A 25,317-nucleotide genomic window follows, 5' to 3' on the forward strand; every position below is an offset into this window, starting at 1 on the left:
AGAATTATTAGTGTAGCTTGACTGATATTTTCAAGAGATTAAATACTAAGTATTAGGGAGAATGATCATGACACACTGATACAATTATAACTTGCATCAACAAAAAAAACTTAGCATAATTAGTACCGCTTGCATAACTATTCTACATTCATAAACTTGTTAATAGCTTTGCTACATGCAATTCATTCGTATGTTTATTCCTTAACTGGATCACAGTTTAATGCCTCATTGCTGCTGCTATTGTGATATTTAACCAGAAGACTGGTACTTAATTCCCTTCATTAAAATATTATCCATGGTTGGATATGCTTCATGGTTTGGGAAACTGTGATTTGACACCAACATGATTTGGGAAACCATGCAAGAGGAAAGGCATTGGAAAAGATCATGTCAGCTTATATCTTCGACTGTTTCAATTTGTATAATTTCACCTGAACAGTATTCAGAAAAATGAAAGAAAAATATCCTCACAAATTTGCTATCTCCCCTAGTAAAAATTAGATTCCATCTATACCTCAAACCCCATGTAGGATTTATGTACAAACAGACGAAGGAGGGGAAAAAAATAAGTGAAATTTAAAGGGGACCTTGGACAGCTTTTAGTGACCAAGTTTATACCCACTGATCCCTACTAATCATGCATAGTTAAGCTAAGCTATGTACTCATTCACCTTTTGGCTTTAATCTGTGTTGTTGTTTGGATCTGAGGTGACGATTGTGATCCACCACTGAGTGCAGCAGCAGCAGACTCAACATGTGTAAGAAGATATTCATATATTTTCTTCCTCAACCGGTCAATTGTCTCTGCTGATATCTGGCATGATTCTCCCTCATCCTTGCTTGAAACAATTTCATCTAACCAGTCATTAACACTCTTCAATTGAGTGAGCATACCTGCTATTTGGTCATTACCTGACAAGTTAGTGTCCCCATCACTGTCTAAAAACCTCTCAACAAAACCCAAAAACCAGTCCCGGGATTGTAAATGCAAAGTTTCGACCAAATTAACCACCTCATTGAGGCCATTTCCTCTAACCCATTCAGGAGGTGGTTGTGGTTGGACTAGCTGCTTCTGCCCATTTAATAACCCATCACCTGGTTTGCGTAGAGTTCCTTGTGAGGCATGCTTAGAATTAGATGTCAGACGGGTCTTTGCATGAACTTTTGATGAAGCATCTTCACTTGAATTGTGTAGAACTAACATGGGTTGATTTCCCACAACAGTCTTTTGGTTTTGAGAGCTGCTTGAAGCTGGAGGCCTCGATGTTTGAGTTTCTCTTGTAAAAACAGCAAAGGATGACAGATTGGTGGTCAAGGCTGCCTGGACCCAGGAAACCGCTTGTTTTTGTCTATCTGATTTTACTTTTAGTATGTCTTCCGCTGTACCCTTGTCATAATCTGGAGATGAACAATCTGGGATGTGTTTTGTTAAGGATTCAGCTATTGTCCGGGTACTATTCAAGCTAGCATGAAGAGTTAAAAACTGCTCTACTGCTGGCTGTGGGTTATGTTCCTTAGCAGAATTCGTTAGCTCTGAATATGTTCTGCCAGAAACATCAGAAACAAACGTCAGCAAAAACTTGGTATGTGGCATGGAATTAGAACATTTTGACATTATAGCCCCTCATATGGATTAAATATGTTTATGGATAAACCTGAAGTCCTCTATATATTCAGCATCTCACCATGGTAAATGAAAAAGTTATCACTAAAAATGTGAAAGATGTACATGATATGTCTATCAAACTTATCCCTTAAATCAAGCAACAGACCAGTTTTGATAGCATTTGACATGGATAGCATTCGTACACACTTTGTTTCCTTTTTGTCTAAAAAAATTCAAAAGTGTCCAAGAAGTCTCTGCCTTGATTACACATAATAATTAGAGGGTAAATTACAGGTATTCTGAATGTGATTTGGAGTTTTTAGCTTTGGCTGATTTTTTATTTTAAAAATGTCACATTCTCCACATGTTTCTCCTTTCTCCAAGTCAGTTCAAATACCCTTCACTTACCCTCCTATTACACTTCACCCTTAAATGTAAATGTTCAGGTATGAATATATTCGCACCTTAGACATTGCAGTAAACTCTCTGCAGCAGCAGCCTCTTGCATAGCCTCAGTCGCTGCTATCTGTGCTGCATCTCTCTGCATCATTACTTCCTGTAACAAATGTGAACATAGAAAAAGAATGAAACAATATAGTTAGTTTTGCTTTTGCACACCCGTTTATAAAAAGAAACAATATGGTTAAGAATTTATAATCTGAGCAGAAGTTAAAGTAAGGTCATATAATATTCTGAATAATGTGTCCAGTGAGTAGGGATATATATTTGGAACAATCACATGATCCAACTTCATACCTTCAGAACACTTATTCTATGGTATACATTATACTTATTTGAGTTGTTTTTACATATCTCACGAGACAATATTTTTAAAACACCTCTGCCTTCCTTTCTCTTTTCTATTGCAATTCAGTGGACAGTATATGCTTTGACAGCCAAGAACCAAAGAAGTACAATGTGAACGTAAAGGAGTTCTTAATTGATATACCTTTCCAAGCTTTGAAATAGATGATGGGAGTGAAGCCCATTGAACAGTCGCATCTGTCACTTTTCTATTACTTAGAGAAACTTTGACCAAATTTCCAGGGAGGTTAGAAACTTCTGCTTTCTTTCCGGTGGAAGTTCTTTGCTTGCTTGACTTTTCTGGTTCTGCTGTAGTTCCATTAGCATTAGCCTTCTTTGCAGACGTTTGAGTCTTGAGTTGTTCCTTAGAGGGTTTTGTTGGTGCTTGAATCTTCTCCTCCTCTTTAGACGGCCCATTTCTGATTGAAATGCTTCTTCTCCTAGGAGTCTGGTAGGACAAAAAATTAAGGGAAAAGGTATATGTAGTTGTTTAATTAACTCAATCCATGGAGGTAATGAAATCCAAATCTCTGATACTGACTAAACTTAATAGCAGATTATTCTGCATAAAATTTCAAAAGGAAAACAATAAAAAAGAACAATTACTCCAACAAGCCTATGCATATAACATTAAGAGTTTCTGAAAAGAAGAAATGGCAACTCACACTTAGTTCAGGCTTAGGATCAAACTTGGTTGCAAACTTGGTTTTGGAGGACTCTCTAGTCTTAACCTCAATACTCCCTTCCCAGCTCTTCCGCAGAGCCTTAGTCCCCAGCTCAATTCCCTGCACCAAATTTCTAACCGGATTCGCAATTTTCTTTCCAGCAGGACCACTGGGCCCACGAACCAACTTTCCCGTCTCCACCACTCCCACCTTAGCCCCAACCTTAGTCTGGTGTTGCCTGACCCCATTGGCAAATTTCTCAAATGAGGTCGGCAAGGAGTAGCAACTACTCGGTGACGAAGGAATGGACCGCGAATTGGTAGACCTCAATCTAGTCAAAGACTCCCTCTTCACCTCAATCTTGAGTGGAGGCTTCACTGGCTGAGGCTGAGATTTGCCCCTAGCAAACACAGCACTAATCTTGCTGGATTGTACTTCCTCCTTACCACTCACAACACCACCATTTGATCTCACTCTCTCTTTCTTCTCCTTCTCTCCAACCGCACCGCTATAAGCTTTCCTCGGAGACTTCGATCTATCCATGTCAGAAACACCAGAAGAAACCCCATTGTTGTCCTTATCATTGTCAAGGAAAGCAAGGGAATGAGTCGCAACAATATCCTCAGGGGTTCCAACACAAGGGTGTCTCCCAGGAACAGGCCTAACCCCTCTCAGAATGGGGACGGGAGAAGCACCCTCCAAACGATCAACAAACACAAACTGACCCAACTGAATCTTATCACTGAGAATGAGATCATCATGTTCATCAGGGAGAGAAACATAAGTAGCATGAGATGAATCAGAGACTTTGAGGTAAAAACCTTGATTTGGGAAAAGTTCGCCCCCTGCAAGTGCCGGAACAATGCTCACAACCTGCAACAGCGAAGACCTGTGCTCACCACCGACCTTCACATCCGTGTTCATGTGCTGCAGAAGCTTCAGAAGCACCCCCGGTACCAGATTCGCCATTGTTTCCTCCACCACCCTCAATATGCATCCCCAACAAGAACAAACCCCTCTTCTTTCTCTCTCGATTCAAACAAACTCAGGCCACAAAACTACAAACTATATAACCCAGGGAATTGATTTTCTTTGAACAAATATAGCCTAATTCATAGGTTAACCAAAAAGGACAGAGAGCTTTCAGATTAAGAAAAAAATCCGATTTCCATAGGCCAGTTTAGGCAGCAAATTTTAGAACAAAAAACAAGGAATAGGACAGTATCCACTAAACAGGAACATAATTAATATCGAATAACCAATAGAAAAAAAAATACAAAATAAAGGAAAGGAATTTGTTTGTTGTACTATACCGCTACAGGTAGGTGTACAGAACATAACATTACAAACAACCTGCGCCAAATATTTGGTGAAATACCAGAAATTATTTGGTGGGTTGGTACGGTTGTGTTCGGATGAGGAAAATAAAATTAAGATGGACTGAAATGAATATTTTTTTCAAATGGGAAAGATAAAGGGTGTGAAAAGTTGCGAGAAAAGAGTGCAGAGAAGAGAAGAGTATAATTGGCGGCAGGGTTATTGCATTGCATGATTGATACGCAAAGAGGTGTCAGCATCTGACAAACACATCTCCATACACATGCTCTTCAAATCACACAATACGCTCTTCACCTGACCCACTAGTTTGCTTTGTTGTTTTTTGGTTGGATCGAATTCAAGAGCTTCTGTTGCAGAGGCACCATTCCAAATGTTCTAACTGGTTCTATCAGAGACAAAAGGGTACTCTTCTTGCTATCTAGCAAGCCTCTAAATTTGTGATTCCCTTTTCTTTTCTTTTACCATGGTTTGGTTTCTTTCTAATTATCTGAAAAACTAAGAAAGAAATGTTTTTTTTTTAATTGTGGAATGATTAAGGTTTAATTTTGCATAGAAAATTGATGCGTGTGGGATGAGCTTTCGTCTTAGGAACAAGGTAAATGGGTTGTCGGCTACCAACATAACACGCATTACAACACTCTATTAATGCTAATACACATTTTTTTATTATTATTTAATAATGTTTTTATTGTTATTAATGATAACCTTGCATGCCTTATCTTTATATTTGTGACTCGAATACGAAAACATTTTATCTTTTCGAGCCTTCCTTCTATATAAAACAATTTCGAATTTAATAAATTGTTTTAATTTCAAAATATAATTTAGTAAAAAAATATATGGAAGTAATTAGGCCTTCTTTTCATGGTTAATGAATTTATTTGGTGATTGGTGACGTAGTTGAGTTACTGTCATAGGAAATAATAACAACAAATAAAGTAAATTTAATCTTTTTCCTAAATATTGATTTGTTTCTACAATTTTCTTTTAATAATGCAGATTTGAAAATTGGAATTTTAATTAAGTTAGTAATTGTTTAGATTTTAACAAATTTGGATGGAACAAACTGTTCTAACATCGAATTTTATTATACTTTATTTGTATAATTAATTTGTGAGTTGATAAGGATGAATTTTCTATCTGCATATTTGGAAAAATAAATTACATGATAGTATTGAATTTGTAGATATTTCAAATTTTTTTATATAAATGTTAATAACAATTTTCTAACATTGTGTATTTAAAATGGATTAATTGATACTTTACCTAAATTGGAAAAAAAACATTTTCAAATAAATAACTAAATGGGGTAAATAGTAAGAATAAATTATTTATTTATAATTAAATACAAATAACTTTTACACCTTTTTCATACTATTGTTTTTGTGTTTGATAATTATTAAATGCAAATATATTTTATACAATTTTCATATTATTGTACTTTGTATCTATAATTAGCATTTTATTGAAGAACTACATATCTTAAGTAGATCTTTGCATATTCATGAATTTTTTTTAGAGTTTATGATTTTTTAGAAACTGTCGCTAGCTATGTACATTCCTGTGACATTATCACCCAACACGTGAATGACATTATATCCAACAGTTGACAAAGAATCCAGCAATTAATTAGTAATTAAGGTGAAATATTAAGGATATAATTTCTTCATTACAAACCTAAAAATAACTATAATACATTTGACAGAAGAATATTTGGAAAGAAGAGTGATTTGTTTGTTAAAAGAGCATATTCTAATTATTATACTTATGCATGTATAGTTGATATTATTATAACATATATTAAAACTATACATTTTTTTATTATTTGAACATATGACGTCTACTTTTTACATTTCATTAGTTTATATTAGTCTAATATTTGATAATTGTTATTGGAGTTGAATATCAGCATGTTGGAAATTTTTTATTCTGATTTAACAATAAGAGAAAAAACATCCATCCACATGATTCAGGAATTCAGAAACACCATTAAAAAAAATTTATCTATTAAAATTATGATGCAATTATATATATATATATATATATATATATATATATATATATATATATATATATATATTTTCATACTAATGAGATTTTCACTTGTTTTCTGTAGTTCTTCAATGTGTAATGCGCTCTGAAAAAATATAATAAATATTTAATTATTTTATTAATGTTGTAAAATGATATTTAACATGAAATGATTTTTATCTGTTAAAATATCAAATAAAACTAGGCAGGACAAATATACATTTTAAGTTATTTAGCTCAAAACACACCTTATACTCTAAAATGATAAACGTGTCAATAAGAAACTTAAAAATATATGTATAGAGAGAGGATTAAAATAATAAATAGTATAATGTATAATAAATATAATGATTTTTTATAATATAACGTTTTATAATTTTATACATTCAATAATAATATTCAAACTTTTGTTTAGTTTATTAATAACACTTTTCACTTTTATTTTAGTTACACCTCTCATGTTACTGAGTAAAAATAAAATAAAAATTAAAATATTTAAAAATTTATAATTAATTATTTTAATATAAAAATATATACGTTGAAAGTATGTACTCAAATATAAGATTTTTTCAATAAATTTAAGAAATATCACATTTTATTAAAATCATATCCACATGCATTCAAATCATATTGCATATTTTTTTTCTTATGCCCAAAAGAGAATATAAAAGTTAAAAGAATTATTTGAAAATGAAAAAAATATTTTCATAAATAAATGGGAATTAATTAAAATATAAAAATGTCATAGAAACAAACAGTAATAAATATATACGTATTTATAACCTTTTATTGTATTTTTTTTTTCTTTTCTTTATGGTAAGACAGAAGCAGAAAACACTATCAGCGTCAATGGAGTCCCACAACAGCATTATCGTGGGCAATAATTTGCCATCATATATCAACAACGTCTCAAATAAGAGAATTTTTGTCTCATTCATTGTTCGGATCAATAAAGTTCGTATTTCTTTGGTAGAGTAAGGGAATTTGATTTCAATATAAGACGTTATATAAAAAGGTATATAAGCTGGTTAGGCAATTTTGTCATATATTATCAATTTCATGTATACATATTGGAAATATTTTTTTTTCTGATGGAAATTACTTTAAAAAGTATTGTCTGCAGTGATTTTTAACTCAAAGGATCAAAATTGTAACATTAATAATTAAATTTACAAATTTAAAATCTAGTGAATATAGAATGATATGAGTAATTTAAATTTTATATCTAAAAATGTAAGAATCTACCGAATTATATTTTAAAAGTAACAGTGTGTTTAAAATAAATAAAAAGACTCGATCATTTAATATTAAAAAAAATTATAAATGAGTTTTATTATTTTAAAATATTTTACTTTTTTATAAATTACTTTTGTAGAAATTATTTATCTTTTATTTGTTTGTTTTTAAATATTATAAATTGGTATAATGATCTTCTCGACAAGTTCTTTTTTTTTATTGATCAGTTTTTTCCATTTTATGTTTTTCTTCTTTTGGTCAAATTTATTTTATTGTTTGCATATAATTTTCTTTTGGTTGTATGTGTTATTTGAATACTTTATTCGAGTCTTTGTTGATTAAGGATCATAATGGTATCTTCTGATCATTATTGTGATATTTTTATGTTTAGGTAAAACATCTTGCAAAGTTAGAGACATTTTGGTATTTTTTAGAATTGTTTGAGTTGTATTACAGGTAAGGGAAGTTGATTATACTTGTTTTAAGTTAAATTGCTCTGTGGATTATATGTATGTGTTTATGTATATGTATGTAGAAGTGTGATTTGAGATGATATGAAATTTACTTAATTTGTTATAGATATGTGTTACATGTATGTACTGTTATATGTTGAAATAATGTGTTTTTTTTGTCCATGGGTTGTAATGTCTTGGTGGAGTTTTTTAATTAAGTGATTAAAACTTTATTAAGTGGAGATTAACTTAAGAGGAGTCTAATTATTCAATCAAAGTTCAGAATGAGAAATTTTGTGCATTGATACATCGTTGAGCACCATTGATAGTGTTCCGCAACATTTAAACAATGGGTTCTCTAACTTCTGTTGTTAGGCGATGAGTTTTCTAATTGGGTGACACTAAAGTCATAAAGCTCGTCAACTTGATGTCGTTAGGCGTCACTTAAGATCGTTGGATACTATAAATTCGAATTAAATCCTAGGAGTTGCAGGATCTCTCTCATTAGAGACGTCGGGTAAAAACTAACATCGTCGCATAGTCGGCATTGGACGAAATTCTTCTAAGAGCACTTATGTTAAAATTTTATTAGGCAAGGATTTTTGGCACTGGGTGTAAATCAGACTATTACATTTTCTTGTTTTAAATAGAATGATGAAATTAATGATAACTATGTATATTAGTATGATAAAGTTGATGGTTATAATTGATCTTGAATGTGATAATGGTTAACAAGGATAAAGTAAGTATGAATTGGAAGGATAAAGTAAGTATGAATTGGTTTGAAGAAATGAATTCCATGGAAAAAATTCCATTTGTTGTGTGTTATTTTAGTGTATACATTTATATATGAATTTAAGCAAAGAGTTATTTCTTGACCCAAAAGAAAAGGAGAATTAATTTTGTATATGATAGGATAAAACTTATTGAGAATATATTTGCATAGTAATACAGACCACCATAGATACAAGTTTTCAATGAATTCAGTATCAATTAATGTATCCGAATAATTGATAAATACTTAACTTAGAATATACATTTTTAACTCTTGATTCCTTCTTATACAAGTTAAGATTGAATAATATAAGCAATTGCTTACTTCAAAGTGTCTTCTCCCTTTATCTTCTATCTTGCGTTTACTACAATTACACACTTTCATTTTTTTAAAGTAGCATGCTTTATCGATTTTAATTATATTTTGATGTTCTACCAAAACAATATGTAAATTTAATTTTCATATATTGTGTTCCTGAAATATATATATATATATATATATATATATATATATATATATATTTCTGAAGCATTTATTTCCGAACTCTGAGAGAAGAAGAATATCTGGTAAGATATGATAGTTTCCTAATAGAGTTAATAGAATAACTATAAGTTCAACCATTGAGTTGGCTCTCGTAAAGCCTTTCAACAATTAATTGCGGACAGAAAAATTGTCTATGAATAATTTAGAAGCATGGCTTTTGTTTAATTTGATCTTAGCAAAGCTAATGAACAAATATATTATTATAGCTGAGTTTGAGTTTCTTTTTCTTTTTAAGAGTGATGGTTTCAATAATTTTTTCTATATCAATTGACATAAATATTAGTATAAATAATATTTGATTTTTTTAAATAAGATACGATAGTATTTCCTTATTTTCGTATTTGTTTTTATTTCTGTTTTATGTTAATTTTATTAGGTAATATAAAATAACTTATATTTTTTTCATTATTTTTTATTTCTTTTTGTTTTGTTTTGTTTTTTAATTTTTATTTTATTGCAAAAGTTTCCATTTCATTTACCTCAACTATAGACTGATTTCATACTATACACTTAAATCTTTAAAGTTTATTTTTTTATTACAAATTTAATTTTGTACAATTTGTTTAGATGAGATGTTGTATTTTAGATATATTAAAATAAGTTTTAATTTATGAACCAATTCAACTCATCAAGTGTTTGAGTTAAATTAGATTAGAAAAAAATTAACTTTTTTAAATGTATGTCAAACTTTACATGCTTATTTAATTTTAAACAAGTTGGAATTGAGTTGAATGTGAATTGATTCATAATCAGTTAACAATAACTTTTATTAGTTTTTTTTTATAATTTTTCATAAGCTTGTTTTTATTATAATTATTTATTATTTCCATTTATGTAAATTGACAATTTGATTTTTTAAACAATAAGATATTGTTTAATCGTATTTTAATAATTTGATGATTTAATCTATTTGTTTGTATTATATTTAAGTTAATATTTTAATTTTTAACTACTATTTACAATCATATTTGATAAAATAGATTAAGACTTTGACTGCAATGTTATAAAATAATATATAAAGTCACAATAAACTTTGTACTGTAATAAATATATCAAATAAATTGAAAGAATAAAACATATTTAAGTGAATTAATCTATTAATCTATCGGTTTATGACGAGTCAAACCAATTTATAAAATTTTTTATTCACAAAAAAAAATAATCGAGTTTTACTGACTTATTTTTTTTCTCAACTCATGATGATTGACTCTAATTAATTTCAAGTGTTCAACTATGTCCTTAAAAATATGTATTATTTTAATATCAAATATTAATAATACCACTTTTTTCACAAAAATAATATTTAATTAATATTTACAACAATGTAAAAAATATATAAATCTGGGTACAAATATAGTCACTATCACAATACTTAGGATGAATGACAGTCTTCACAAGTAACATATAATAAGATTACAATGTATATACATTTTAAATTTGAAAACAATGATGAATATAATTACACTCAAGATATTACCATCTCGAAAAACACATAATATAATTAGAGTTAAAAAGATTGAGCTATGGTTTGTTTTAGCATGATTGATTAGATGATAAATTAGTTAGTGTGTGGCGACCAAATTTTGTAAAATAAGGAATGAATGATATGAAGGTAATTGACATAATTAGTTGGTGTGACAGTTAATTAAAGGTAAAGTAACAAGTTTTAAGTTGGATGGCATGAAGAGTAGACGAAGGAAAGAAATCATTTTAATATAGATAATGATACTTTGACAACATTCTAATATTATCTTCGTGTCATTCTGTGATTGATTCAAAATTATTCAACAATCAATAATCAATAATAATAATCATAAATACCAACATATATCAATAACATAATAACACATAAATAATATTAAAATATTATTAAAAAAATAAATGTTATGAAAATATCATTATCCTTTTAATATATCAAACTTTCTCTGCCAAACTCCTAGGATAACTATCCAACAAAACATTAATAATGCCAAAAATAAAGTTTACCATTAATATATATATATATATATATATATATAAAACTTATTTATCAATCAGTTTTTTTTATAATCACAGTTTAAAATTTGATTATTTGAAAACTAAATTCTAACCCAAAAAATCATACTATTTATATAAATATTTAGTACAATATGTTATTTATCTAATATTTCTTTTCCCTCGTTTGGTGTCATCTAATTTTAGTGTTCTGTGTATCGTCTTTTTGAATGAGAATCTTTCTCCGGTCCTTTTTTTACTAATGAATAAGATTATAGTTGTTAACTTGACTTCATGACTGATTTATTATATTGTTAAAAATATTCATAATAACTATATATTTAACAGTTTCACATATTTTAAAAGTTAAAATTAATTACAGTTTAAACATTTTTTTTATTTTTTATTTTTTGAGTGTTATTTCAAAATAAAACCGTAATATATAAAACTTATAATATTTAAAATATATAGTAATTGATTCTAACAATTTCTTAATAAATTTGTTAATACTTATTATTTTTTTCACTTTCCGATATATCTTTTAAGATAAGACAACAAAGAAATAAAATTAAAATGGAAAATGGAATTATTTAAATTATACGAAAGCCAATGACAATAAAATAACTTTGTTTCTCATACTAATTTCAAATTAAAAATTTAATTTATTATTTGTAATATTATCTTTTCTATTATTATTACTATAAAATTAAAAAAAAAACACTTTTATCATATTTTTTTTAATAAAATATCTACAGAAAATTGTAATATAATAAATTATATAACAAATATAATTGATTATGTAATGACTTTTTTTAACCCTTCCCGTGATTTTTTTCCTCCATTTCTGTGTGGGAACCAAACCACAACATCTTTAGGCGTCTTTTTTTTTCGTTCTGACCTGAGCTTTGAATGGATGCAAACAGAATGAAAGAGAATGTGAATCCTAAAGTATATAAATATTTCTTTTACAATTTTAGTCACTTCTATTGCGTTACATTAACTACTTAAAATTATTTTCTATTTACAATTAAACTAACCCAAAGTGGTACATTAAATTTAGATTTAATTAACTTTTAAGTTTATGATAAATTTAAATAAATATTTGAGTTTTAGTCGTTTAGTTTTTTTTTGTTAAATAAGTTATGTGAATATTGTTTTCATCCGTTATTTTTGTTTATTTATCTTTACGTAAGATATAAGAGATTCTATGCTTAATATAAACAATATTATAATTAATGTAACCATTTTTTTTTATCAAACATGTGTGTAATTAATCACGATATAATTTTATATTTAATTATAAAATCTCATATTTTTTAAGTAAATGTACAAGATACCGAAATAAGATCATAGTTATGTCAACTAATTAACGAAAAAAAAAAATCAAACAATGATAATTTAATTAAAAAAATACACAGATTTTAAATATTTAGTAATTTTTTTTAATGAAAACTCAAATAAAAAACTTAAAACTTAATTAAAGAAATAAATTTTCTATGTAAAGCACAAGTGGTATCGTTTTTAAACCCTTAATATAACCGGGTTACCTTATTATTATTTAGTTAATGTATAAAAAGACACCAATGTATGTTTCACAACCCAAACCAGATTCAATGAGACTATGTTAGGAAGCAGTTTCACACATTATACATCGATTTAGTTAATGAATAACTGTATCTCTTATATTAATGATACGGTTATATTAAATTTCATAATATTATTTTAACTTCATATTTCATTAAAAATATAAAACGCGATAATAAAATGATATTTTAAGTAATTATTAACTGATTTATAGAAGAAAATTGATTTATAATATATGATAAAAAAATACATTTAAAAGCCTAATGAAATGTCACGGAATTAAATATTTAAAGATGAATGAGTAAGGTGTGATAATTTTTAATAGCGTGGTCCTATCTGTAGTGTAGTTCTGATCCATAAAAACGGTGCATTTTAGCCTTTGCATGAAAGTCTCAAAGGTAGTAAAATTGTAGTTCATATTCAAACCTTGTTCACTAAATTCTATTAAAGATGTGTTTGAAGAGTAGTTAACATTTGCTTAATGAGGAGATTCACTTAAAAAATACAATATTAATAAGATTTGAGTCTAATCATATAAGAATGACAAATTTTACTGATAAACAAAATATAAATTATGAAATTTGATAGAAAGAAAATAACTTAAATCAAGTTAGGATTCAGAATTCTGACATTGAAAAAAAGAATATGATATTTATATGAACATTTGGCACAGTTTGAGTAAGTAAAAAATGACTTGTTTGTGACGGAATTTACAAACACAATGAATTTGTAATATGATTGTGTGTGGTCCTCTGCTTTTACCATTTCCCAGTTGTTCAATTCATGAGATGACTCCATGAATTGTTTAAAGTGGCATATAGCACATGGGTTGGAAAATCCTTTTATGTGATTATTCATACAAAAGTGGAAAGTTGAATGGTCAAATACTTTTAATGCCTCAACTCCAAATAAAAAAACTTACACTAGAATGGTCAAAAGGAGATCATAAATGTCACCCAAAAACCTTACTTACTGTATCAAAACAGTGACTGCTAGGGAAAAAACTAAATTAAATAGTAAATCCTAAACAAAAGCGATCAATAAATAACAACTTGCATGGTGGCCAGTGGCAGTATAAATAACAATCAAATCGGAAGTATTTGAAAAAAAAGAAATGTATAAATGTTTTGAAGAATAGTAGTCTGTATTAAGATATCATTTGTTTTGAAATAAATCATTTCTTGCTGGTTTATTTGTTATCACGTTCATAAACTCTAAATCCAATAAAAAAATGACATCTATATTATGTCAAAATGTTATTAAAACATCTGTATTAAGGTATTATTTGTTTTGAAATAAATTATTTTTGTTTTTTATGATATCTTTTAAACTTAGTTCAAAACTTACAACTAGGTTAAAAACCAGTGTTGGAAAAGTTCAAACAAGCTTTGAACAGAGAACTCCGAGCTTTCCATTACAATTCTGTATTGGTCTTTGTAGCGTATAATTTGAATCTTCCAATCCTATTTTTAGGGTCTTGTTATTTCAAGAACTAGATAAACGATTGATGAAAGAAATTTAAGACATGTTCAAATATTAAGAGTTTGCAGTATCTTAATAAAAAATGAATTGTTTATTATTCATGTTAAAACAATCAACAAGCACAACACAACCTCCATAAATCTTGTTCAAAACACACTTTGAACCATAATTCAACAAGGCCCATAATCGATATAATAAAAGGTATTGCTTCCTCCACCCCCATAAATACTAACTGCCCCCATTTTGCACTCCACAAATACATTAAAATATCCTTCATATCTGTACCACGCCACCCACTGCCACCACAGAAAAAATAAAAGTTTCGGAAAGCTCATTCCAGGGTATATTTCTGAAAAGTTATTTCTGAAAAAAATCATTCTAAAAAACTTATCACAGAAAGTATTATATTCATTCTGAAAAGTTTATTCCGGAAATCCTATTACATTCCCTTAATATTTCTATTATTAATTTTCTTGCAGATAACTACTGTTTCAGAACGAGGTGAAGTTAGCATTAGATATTGACCAAAATGTGGTTTTTTTATCTATAGATCTGTAGATAAGGATTAGATAGATAGTTGGATACTATTCTACACTACAGTTCAGCCAAAAACCAGTATGCAGAAACGACTCAAAGTTTTGACGTCAAATTAAAAAGGTGTAATCAACTAGCCACATAATTGGATCTGTCTTAAACATATGATCCCCAAAGGAACAGCAAAAAGAAAATAAAAATAAGCCGTTTTACTAACTATGAATCCCCAAAATCCAAAACAAAACCTGATCTTCATCAACACCAGCCAGAATCACACATCTTGCACACTCAAACCTGCAAAGGTAAATCATATACATATAAAATCAACACTTAAACAAAGCACTTCATCCAAAATTAAGAAAAAAAACAAGACCCAGTGGCGATTTGCAATGCAACTTGTTTCATTTTCTTGGCCATAATACAATTTTATACCGTAGTTTTCCCACTTGAAGAACCACTCCAATTAAAGCCAAAACAGAAATATACCTTTTACCTACTTCTCCTACCTAAAGTTTCCATATACACATACTAACATGCAGCACTATAGAAGCATAAAAAATATCAGCAGAAATAGTTGAGTAACGAACCTGGAGGAAGTGATTGCTTCAACTTATCAGCCTTCTCAGAGTCAAACACACAGAGGGTGTACAGGTACTTGGAGCAGCGAACCTTGAACTTTACCACATCTTTGCTCCTCTTGATTTTCACAGAGCGTGCATCCTTCCTCCTCGCAGTGAGGAGGAAGTCTTTAATCTCATGAATCTGCTTCGGCTGCACAAAACACCAAGCACCACACGTCAACATCAACTACCAAAATACAATAGAAAACCATAGAGGCAATAACCGAACAATGATAGTAAAATCCACAATACTTTGAAAAAAATATCACAATTAAACAAAACAATAACAAGGCTTTATACAACTATTTTAGTCATCTACATGGATCACATTGTCATCTGACTCAATTAAAGACTCAAGCTTCTGAGATGTGTATTATTTACAATGGAGATGCAATCCAAATCAAACAGTTTACAAATTAAAGGACATCTCTAATTGTTCTAATCTCTGCTGCTGAAAGAATTACACAAGCAAAATGGCTTTACCTGTACTGTAAAAAATTGTTTCAGCTACATAATCAAAATTTTACATATATACTAGAGTTTGTACTATACTAAATCCAAGATGGGCGTTGGCTGATCGTTAATAAGAAATTGCAAGAGGAGAATGTAAAAGCCTCTGTTTTTACATCGTAAAATGCAAATCGATCACAGAGAGGATACTGCACAATGCTGGAAGAATTGCAGAAGCTAATCAGAATAGAAAATAATTACCATAGTGAAATTCGATGCGATTTCCTCCTCGAAGCCTCGATCTTGGCCCGTCGACTTTGCTCTCGCACTAGAGCTTCAGGATCCACCCCTTTAGGGTTTATAAATCAAACCCTAGGTTAAAATTTTCCATACCTATTTCCCCAGAAGCATTGATTAAATGACACTCGTATCCTTCACTAAAATGAGCCTCACTTAATGGATTAGCCCAAAAGTATATGGCCCGTTTAACTGTTGTTAATGGATTCTAAATTGTGGCCCAAATAGTTATTTCTGACCTATTTATAAAATAAAATCAATTATCCTACCACTAATCATACTAAGTATTTATTTAATCCTGTAGATTTGTAGTTATTTAATAACATAAAATGCTATTATTTTAATGTAATTCTCTTATGCTAAGTTTTTTATAAACGTAACATTTTTATAAATAATTTTATATTATAATTTACAGTTTAAAGGTAAAATGTTTATAAATAATTTTACAGTTTAAAGTCAAGACTATTAATTTTAAAACCGATAATAAATATTATAATCTTACTTTTTAGCCCCCAAAATATATACACATGGACTTAATGTTTATAGAGTGATCTTACATTAAAGTAGACCTTAAAATTTGGCTAGAAATGTGTTGATTATTTTCAATTAACAAAAAAAGTGACCTCATTTGACTTTTATTTCACCAAGCAATTTGTCCAATAAATCGGAAGCCACTCACTTTTTGTTTGTGATTAATTATTTTTTGTAAAAAAAAATTATGTATAAATATTAAAGTGTTGATAGAAAATAATAATTTTCCATGCACTGGCCCATGAAAGTCGATTAGTCAAAGTAAAAGGTGTGTCAAAATTTAGCAATCGCATGTTTGTGATAAGATTAATTTAGGCTTTCCTTATTGTATACAATGAATGATACATATCTCTAACTATGCAAAACTTTTTTTAAGCTTTTTTTTAGTACACGCACTTCGGCGAGAGAAAGTTTTGAATTGTTATTAAAGTTCTGTCGGTGAGAAAAACAATTTTTTAATATAATAAAAATAGTTTGAACAGCAAATTTATGTAATCTTTTTACATTTATCTAGATTAAAGAAAAACTCAAATTTTATTTAGTCTAATTTTGTTATTTAATTCCCAAAAATTGCTAAATCAATAATAAATTATAAAATTTATAATATTAATACGTAGATAAAATATTTTTGACTTATGTTGAAGACATGATATGTAAATGTATGAGTAGATATTTATTAGTAATTTGATATGATGTAATTAACATGAAAAATTCTTGTAAATTAAAATATTATAATAAGTAAATGTAAAAACTAATAAGTCTAAAAAACTCACATAAGAATAAGTTTATAGGGTTAAAACGAGGATGGGATAATTTATGGATTATTCTATATAAATATGTCAAAGATTAAAATAGACAGAGTTGTTTTAGGTTCAACTAAAGTAGGTTATTGATGTTAGACATAAGCCAAGTTGTATTTAGGTTAAGTTGATGTTGATAATGTCACATCATCTTGAGTATACATTGGATAAAGTCTAAGTTAAGTCTTAAAAAAATCAAGTAAAGTCAACTATAGAAAGGTAAGTCAAGTCAAATTCACATAGGATCGAATTGAGTGGACACAACTTGAATCGAATTTAGTATCCACTTGAGCCTAATCAAGTCAAGTTGGACTAATGTCAAGTCCACCTCAGGTTCAATTGAGTTAGACACATTTCAAGCAGAGTTGACTTAGGCCTACCTCAGGCTAAGATTGGGTCTCTATCATGTCAAGTTGATTCAAGTTAGGTCCACATATAACAGAGTTGTGTTAGACCCACATTGTGTTGTGTAGAATCATATTTTCATTAGGTCAAGTTAAGTGAGGCTCACTTTAAGGAAGTTAAGTCGAGTTTAACTTAGGTTGAGTCGAGTTGGACTCACCATGGACTAAGTTGAGTCTGACTCATCTCGACCTTAGTCGAATTAGACCCATGTCGAATTGAGTAGAGTTGTGTTCCTATTAGATCGAGCAGAGTGTACCTACATATAAGATTGAGTTAATTTGACCACTTCGGACGGAGTTGAGTCAAACCCACATTTGGTTGAGTTGAGTTGAAGCCACTTTTAGCATAATCCCACATTAGGCTGAGTTGAAATCAAGTTGATAGGACCCAAGTTGAGCCAAAGTTAGGTTGGACTAAATCCAAATTAAGTTGAGTCAATCCAGTAAGATAATTGAATTGGATCTTAAATTTTGTATTAAATTGCAAATAATAAAAATTAAATAATTAATGTAAAATATTTTAAAATCAATTTATAATTTAAAATATTTATAAAAGTTAATTAATGTTTTGGAATGAGACGAAATCCACTTTTTAACTCTTATACCAAAAAAATTCAAATCAAGGCTTTGGAATCGATACTAAAATTCTTTCAACACATGAATTAATAAAAAGAAGACTTAATCAAGAATATGTTAGGATGGACCATGAATCATAATTATATATAATTAAAACAATTAAAACGTTAATAATTTATGATGGTTGGTAAATTATAGTCCTTATGATATTAGTTATAGTTATAGGAGATCCATAATATATGGCAAATGAGTGTGTGAAACGGAGCATGAGTAGTAGTAATCAAGCTTGGAAAAAGGGAATAAAGAGGGTTATATATGCAGCGACATGTTTACTATTTCCTTTTCCCCGGATGATCTGCACATTCCTTTGATGTATACTGTTTGAACAGTGAATGTAAGCGTTTAGGGTTGTTTTTGTAACAGAGCATTCGATCCGAGGAAGCAAGGAATATATAATAGGGTTACAATCGGTGAGAAGAATGGAAAAGAAGGTTATGTTGGTTGTCATGCATGTAGTGTATTTATGCAGAGTTTGCATTGTTGTGCATGTATATATGCATGAGTACGAGAGAGAGAAACCAAGAATGAATGTTATTGTGAGGGTGTGATAAGCAAGTAACGTATAAAAGAGTACTAATAGTACCAACAAGTCCAATCTAAATCCAAAAAGTTGCTTGCCACTACTGAATGTTGGGCTATAGAAACTAAAAAGCAGGTATGGCAAGTGCTCGGTGATTAAAGCAAATATGCTATTCAAATCAAATCACCCTCTCATGGGTCCCCTCTTTTTCTTTTTCATTCTACCTCCCATTTCTAAACACCCCTTTTATCATCAAATCATTATTATATTTCTGTAATCTCTCAACTTTCTCTCAAATCTTCTTGCTTTTTCTGCATGAGAGTGGGCCATGGAGAAAAAGAAGAAAATGTAGAGAGCTTCGTAACTTTTGAAAATTATGGCACATGTACGATTCCTTGTTTCCCACTTAACTCGTGCATTTCTCTCTTTTCACCAACTTGCTTCTTTAAACCTAAAGCCTCAACAAGGATATATACACTCATTCATCATTTTATCTTCTCATGGAATCTATATGTCTACTATCATATGCTATTGACTTTAAATTTAATTCACTTTTATAAAAAAATTAAGATATTTTAATTGTATAAAGTATTAAAAATATGGGTTGAAAAGTTATGTAAGGAGTAGAAATGACTAACATATCAGAAAAAAAAAATTTAAGATTTGTGTTCAAATTGGTATATTATATTCATCATTAGTGATGGTCGGAACCTAACTTTAGAATAATAATATTATTAAGTGATGAGTCATATTTAGATTAATGATATTTTCATAATTTTAAAGGTTGAAATCATTTGTAATTATACTTATGTAATCAAAAGAGTTTAATTACATTCCATGTTAATAATGGAGGTTTTTGCTTATTTTGGTGTTAATTTTGTTCGGTGTGGAATTCAAACTAATTTAATGAGTGACTGCGACCTATTAAATAACTTATAATGATATAAGTGTGAAATTATTCGATGAGATTATAATGATTCGTTTAAAAAATGGAAACCGTGTTAGGGATTTGTTTGATTTTTAACTTTTTTTTTTTTAAACCCTTAAACTTGAGTTGGTAAACTAAATTATAATATAGAGAAAAATTATTGCACTTAAAAAAAATTTCGTCCAAGGTAATTCCATCGGAGAAGAAAATGTAAGTACTATTTTTGCTCAGGACAAAAAAAATAAGTTTTATCTTAATTAATAATTAATATTAATATAATTAATAAAGATCAAAATTAATTAATTGTAAAACAATAATAGCAAAAGTTAATTATGTCATTTACCTGAACTAATTGTCTTAATTAAGTTTGACTTTTCAAAAATGTAATTGCATGGATTACTTTGTCAAAATTGATCCTATCTAATTTGACATGTTGACCAGTTACTGAACGTGATGTTTTGGTATATATTAATGGTCTTAAGTGAAAAGTAATAATGCAAATTCTCATATATAAGACATTTGTAAAGTGTAATAGGACCCTTTCAATAATTTTATAGTTTTTTTTAAATTATGTCTAATTTAGATTTTACAAAATTAAAATTCTCAATAAATATCCATTTCTCAAGAATGATTTTGGTTCAATTTTTCCATAACGTAAGTTTTTATAAGAGGTAGTATATAACTTTTTTGAGTTAAAATAAAAGTATACTCTAAAACGTATTATATTATTTTTACCAAAGTATTTAATACGATAAAGAGTTTAAAATTTTGAATAATAATGCATATTACTTTATACTTTTTAGAAAAATCATATAAACATTTACAAAAGTTTACCAACCAATTAGCAATTTCAAAGAATCACATATTCTTAAGATTCCTAATTCCCATATGAAAATTTTAAGTAGCAGACATTCTTTTAATATTTATGCATTAAAAATAAAAAAAAATGTTCTTTTTTTTCAAAAAAATAGTCATTGTTTTTTTGTATTTTGTTCCTTTTCATCATTTCTACTTTATAATATACTAGTATGTGTAAGTTAAAGATTCCACATACATATAAGAGAAGTAACTTTTATGACAAAAGATCGTGTGTAGGCAAGATTACATATATAATCTATTACACATGTTGATATCATCATATTTTTATCATCTTAATTAACAAGAGATAATCCAAAACTATTTTCTCCTTTATTGTAACTATAAGAAATAAAATTAAATGATGGAAAAATAGGTCTAGAAATAGTTTTCTTAATAAAATATTTGTCTCATGAGAATTAAATTATTATATAATACTAATTAACTTTATAGAAATTATATAATAATAAATGTATTATATTTTCATTACTACGTATCAATTTCTCTGGAGTTTTCTTGTAGAATGATACATCATAGTTAATTTTTGTGAGATAAAAGTTACATAATATACAAGTAATTAATCTATAAGCTTAATAAATGATTTTTTTTAAGTTTTAATAAGAAGAAATACAAAGAAATAAGAGTTTTCATTTACTCATCAAACGGTGTATTACTTGAAAATGAAAATAAAAACCGAGTCTATTTTGGATACAAAGATAAAAAGATTTGTAAACTCTCTACTATTTTTTCTTTATATTTTAATGTAAATATATATAAACTTTGAAAAATAATTTTAATTTGTACCCATATTAACAAAACTTGTTGGGAAATAAAATTTAAATAATTTACAAAAGGATATAAAATTTGCATAAGTTAAAATTAACTTATTTATAAAGATATAGAATTTCAAATATAGTTTATTTAAATAGTATCTAAATTAATTTTAATGTATAGATAAACTTGGTTTTTTTCCTAAATAGTTTTTCCAAACAAACCTTTTGCTAAGTTATACTGATTTCAAGGTTAACTACATCAACACTTTGTTGAAAATTATACATTCCCTATTTTGCCATTAAAAAATTGTGCAGATGCACTAAAAATAGGAAACATATGTTAATTTTTGTAAGCCATATATAGTATCTATAATATGAGTGTGAAACTGAAAAGAAATTGATGTGGTTATGGCATTAGATGTGACTTTAGATTATGTATATATACTAAATAAGCTACATATGGATTTTCCATTAGTATTATTGTACTTATAGATATGAACACCAATAAGTTCCATGGACAGAATCTCTGAAGAACATTCATTTTTCTTTCTCTCTGTATATTGAATTTGAGAAAAATAATTTGTGCAGAGAGCATTATTGAGATATATCTGACATGGCGTAGCAGTGGACACTGAAAGAAAAAGGAGAAGGAATAAGCATGGCATGGCATGGAATTCATAAAAAGAGCACAAAGTTCAAACACCTTCAAACAAGAACAACCAAGCAATGAATTCAACTTCATTCTAGCAAAAGTGTAAAGTCTAACAACACAAACTCCCAAGCAAAAAAGCTTCCCCTTTTCGACACCAGAAAGATTACAAAGCATGCAAGAATCACAAGACAAAGTTAAAAGAAAAATCCATTGCTATAAACTCCACTTCCTATTGCTATATATCCTCAGAAATCATGCATCTTATTTTCCACTGTCTTTCTCTTCAATCCCTTGCTTTTTAACCAGCTTTTCTCTACCTAGCTACGTTCATAGCTATATATAGTAATGCTTACAAAACACAGATATATATGTATATATATATAATAATCATAGATAGATACAGTGAGATACATTCATTCATTCATATGATATGATATGATATGATATTCTAGGGTTTCCATGCTGAAGCCCAGACCACTGGTTCCTCCTTCCATGTCAAGTAAATCCCTGAGAGATGATCATCACCCTGAGACACTACAAGTGACCAACCTGGTTGGTATCTCTTCAGCAATGCTTTAACATCATCGACCACATCGTCGCTGAAACCAACCGGCGAAAATGCATTCCTCAGCCTCTCACACCACTGTGTTCCTCTCTCCCTCCTCTCACAACAGTCAAACTCTTCTCCCTCGTCTTCTATGTCATCACCACCACCACCACCACAGCATGCCAAAACCCTAACTATGCTTCTCGAACACTCCCTCTCCAACATCAACCTCTCGTTGCTGGTCGGGGGAAAACTCTCCTCCAGCATCTCGAAGTAGAGAGAGTAGAACTTCAGACACTCCTCGAAGCACTTCACGAAATCCTCCCTGGAGCTACAAAAATCGGCTTCTTCTTCCACAACGGTCACCACTTTAGGACCGAGAGACTTGAAAACGCGAATCAAGTTTTCCCTCTCTTCGACCTCCACTCTTCTCAACGCCCCGACGCAGTTCACGGCGATGGCTTCGTCCTCCTGAACGCCCAGGCCTTCTTTTGTGAGATCCCTCAGGCCACTGATCACGTTGAATTCAAAGGGCACGCCCATGAGCCTCGCGAACTTCTCCATCCGTTGACCAACCTCCTTCATCACCGACCCCGCAAGCGCCACCACGGTGAGTTTCAGGTGCGGCGTTTCGTCGTTTCGCGTGGCCAAAGCCTCCAACAAAGTAGGCCACTGCGTGCAAAGCGTGTTGCTGAGATCGATGATGTGGAGTTTGGGCTCTCCCTCCAAGGCCTCCAAGATGGCCCCGTTGGAGGCCACGTGTCCGAACGTGGTCCAAGGGCTCACCTCTTGAAACTTGAGAATCAACCTCCTCGCGGAATCGAACGAGTGGTTCTTCTCCGCCACGGAGGAGAGCGTCTTGTAGCATCTCTCGCCGGACTCGGTGGCTCTGCAGAACAAGGCTTGCAAGAAGTAAGACGCGAGCTTTTGATCGCAGTCACCGTAGGGCGAAGCAAGCTCGTTAAGCATCCACAAAAGATGGTGCGTTTTCGTCGAGTCTCTCTCTGATATTGCTTTTGCACACTCTCTCAGAAGCTTAGGTGCCCATTTGCCATCTTCATTCGGCTCACTGGAGTCCGAAGAACGACTTGTGGATGTGTGGCTCTGGTTGCTCCGATGCATGTTGTTGTTATCTAACGCTGCAGCTTCATCAACAATGTTGTTGCTATGGTGGTGGTGGTGGTGGTTGTTGTGGTGGTGGTGGCTGTCGGAGTGTGGTGATGGCTTCTTTGGAGTTGTAGTGTAAGGACTTAAGTGCATATTGATGTGTAACTTTTCTGGGAAAGAATCGATTGTGGACAACAATGGACTACTCCTTCAAGTTGTTTGATTATTGAAAGGCCCTTTGAACTGAAAAGGTCGAAGAGAAGCTAATTCCAATCTCTTTTGTGTTCAAATGGCCAACACAAAACCGTGATTTGGAAATTATATACAGGGTCCTTGTCACAACTTCCTCATCTATTTTAATCACTTTCCTTCTCTATATATAAATAACTCATATACTTAGTATATATGTTCTTCAAGTACAAGGACTGTGTGGTTGTTACCTGGGTCAGAGGATTTTTCTATCTACATATTCTTTGGAAAATAATTTCAATAATACATGTGAACCTGTTTTTTTCTTTTTTGACTTTCAGCAGCTGTCATTATTTTTACGATGTGGTTAAATATATATCTTCTTATATTTAATCCCCATTATTATATTTGATATTAATTTTATTTTAGCTTAATATTTTTTTATTTGTTCTTTTTTCTTGTTATTAGATGTTTTTAGGTTTTCTATTAAATAATGATGATGTTAATTACAAAGATTGATGCTTGAATAATTGAGAAAAAAATTTAGAGAACATGAAATATTTATAAGGAAAAAACATTTTAAGCCCTTTAGTTTGATTGAAAATAAACTTATTTTATTTTAAGTTTTTATATAATATGTGGCAGTTTAATTGACCGTTTGAAAAAGTGCCTATTTTTGTTATTTTATTTAGGCATTTTTTTTATAAATCTAAAGTAAGAAAATTACATACATTTCTAAAATAAGGAGATATTAATTAAGTATAACTATATGAAGTCACCAAACATTATAGAATACTTATCTTAAATCTTCTTTGAACAAAATTAAGGAAAGAAGCTTAAGATTGAAACTAATGAATTAATCATCGATTATATGAAAAAATTAAAATACAGTGAGTATATTTATAATTTTAATTATATATGTTAATTCCATTTGTGTTTGATGGGTGAAGTCATAAACGATCACCATAGTTTTGTATTGTAGAG

General features: G+C 29.7%; 2 protein-coding genes and 1 pseudogene across 3 annotated transcripts; all 3 read right to left on the reverse strand.

Moving 5' to 3' along the window:
- Positions 1-375: 375 nt before the first annotated feature.
- On the reverse strand, positions 376-4,859 carry LOC124843310 (protein CORTICAL MICROTUBULE DISORDERING 2-like). Of its 2 annotated transcripts, XM_047320028.2 has the most exons (5): positions 3,897-4,037; positions 3,076-3,817; positions 2,556-2,858; positions 2,071-2,162; positions 376-1,544 (listed from the first exon to the last, which is right to left on the reverse strand). In XM_047320028.2, the coding sequence occupies exons 2-5, from the start codon at positions 3,616-3,618 to the stop codon at positions 668-670; spliced, it is 1,815 nt and encodes a 604-aa protein (XP_047175984.1). In that variant the 5' UTR covers positions 3,619-3,817; positions 3,897-4,037; the 3' UTR covers positions 376-667. The 2 variants fall into 2 exon arrangements, with proteins under 2 accessions (XP_047175984.1, XP_047175983.1); XM_047320027.2 differs by having other exon boundaries at positions 3,076-4,859.
- Positions 4,860-15,108: 10,249 nt separating this feature from the next.
- LOC124843363 (large ribosomal subunit protein eL38z/eL38y) lies at positions 15,109-16,516 on the reverse strand. Its single transcript, XM_047320099.2, has 3 exons — positions 16,356-16,516; positions 15,612-15,795; positions 15,109-15,318 (listed from the first exon to the last, which is right to left on the reverse strand). Exons 1-3 carry the CDS (start codon positions 16,356-16,358, stop codon positions 15,296-15,298), a joined length of 210 nt encoding a protein of 69 aa, XP_047176055.2. The 5' UTR covers positions 16,359-16,516; the 3' UTR covers positions 15,109-15,295.
- Positions 16,517-22,550: 6,034 nt separating this feature from the next.
- LOC124843359 (protein SHORT-ROOT pseudogene) lies at positions 22,551-24,656 on the reverse strand (annotated as a pseudogene).
- Positions 24,657-25,317: the final 661 nt, after the last annotated feature.

This window comes from Vigna umbellata, chromosome 6, assembly GCF_029865625.1.
Source record: "Vigna umbellata cultivar VRB3 chromosome 6, Vumbellata_1.0, whole genome shotgun sequence".
Classification (NCBI taxonomy): domain Eukaryota; kingdom Viridiplantae; phylum Streptophyta; class Magnoliopsida; order Fabales; family Fabaceae; genus Vigna; species Vigna umbellata.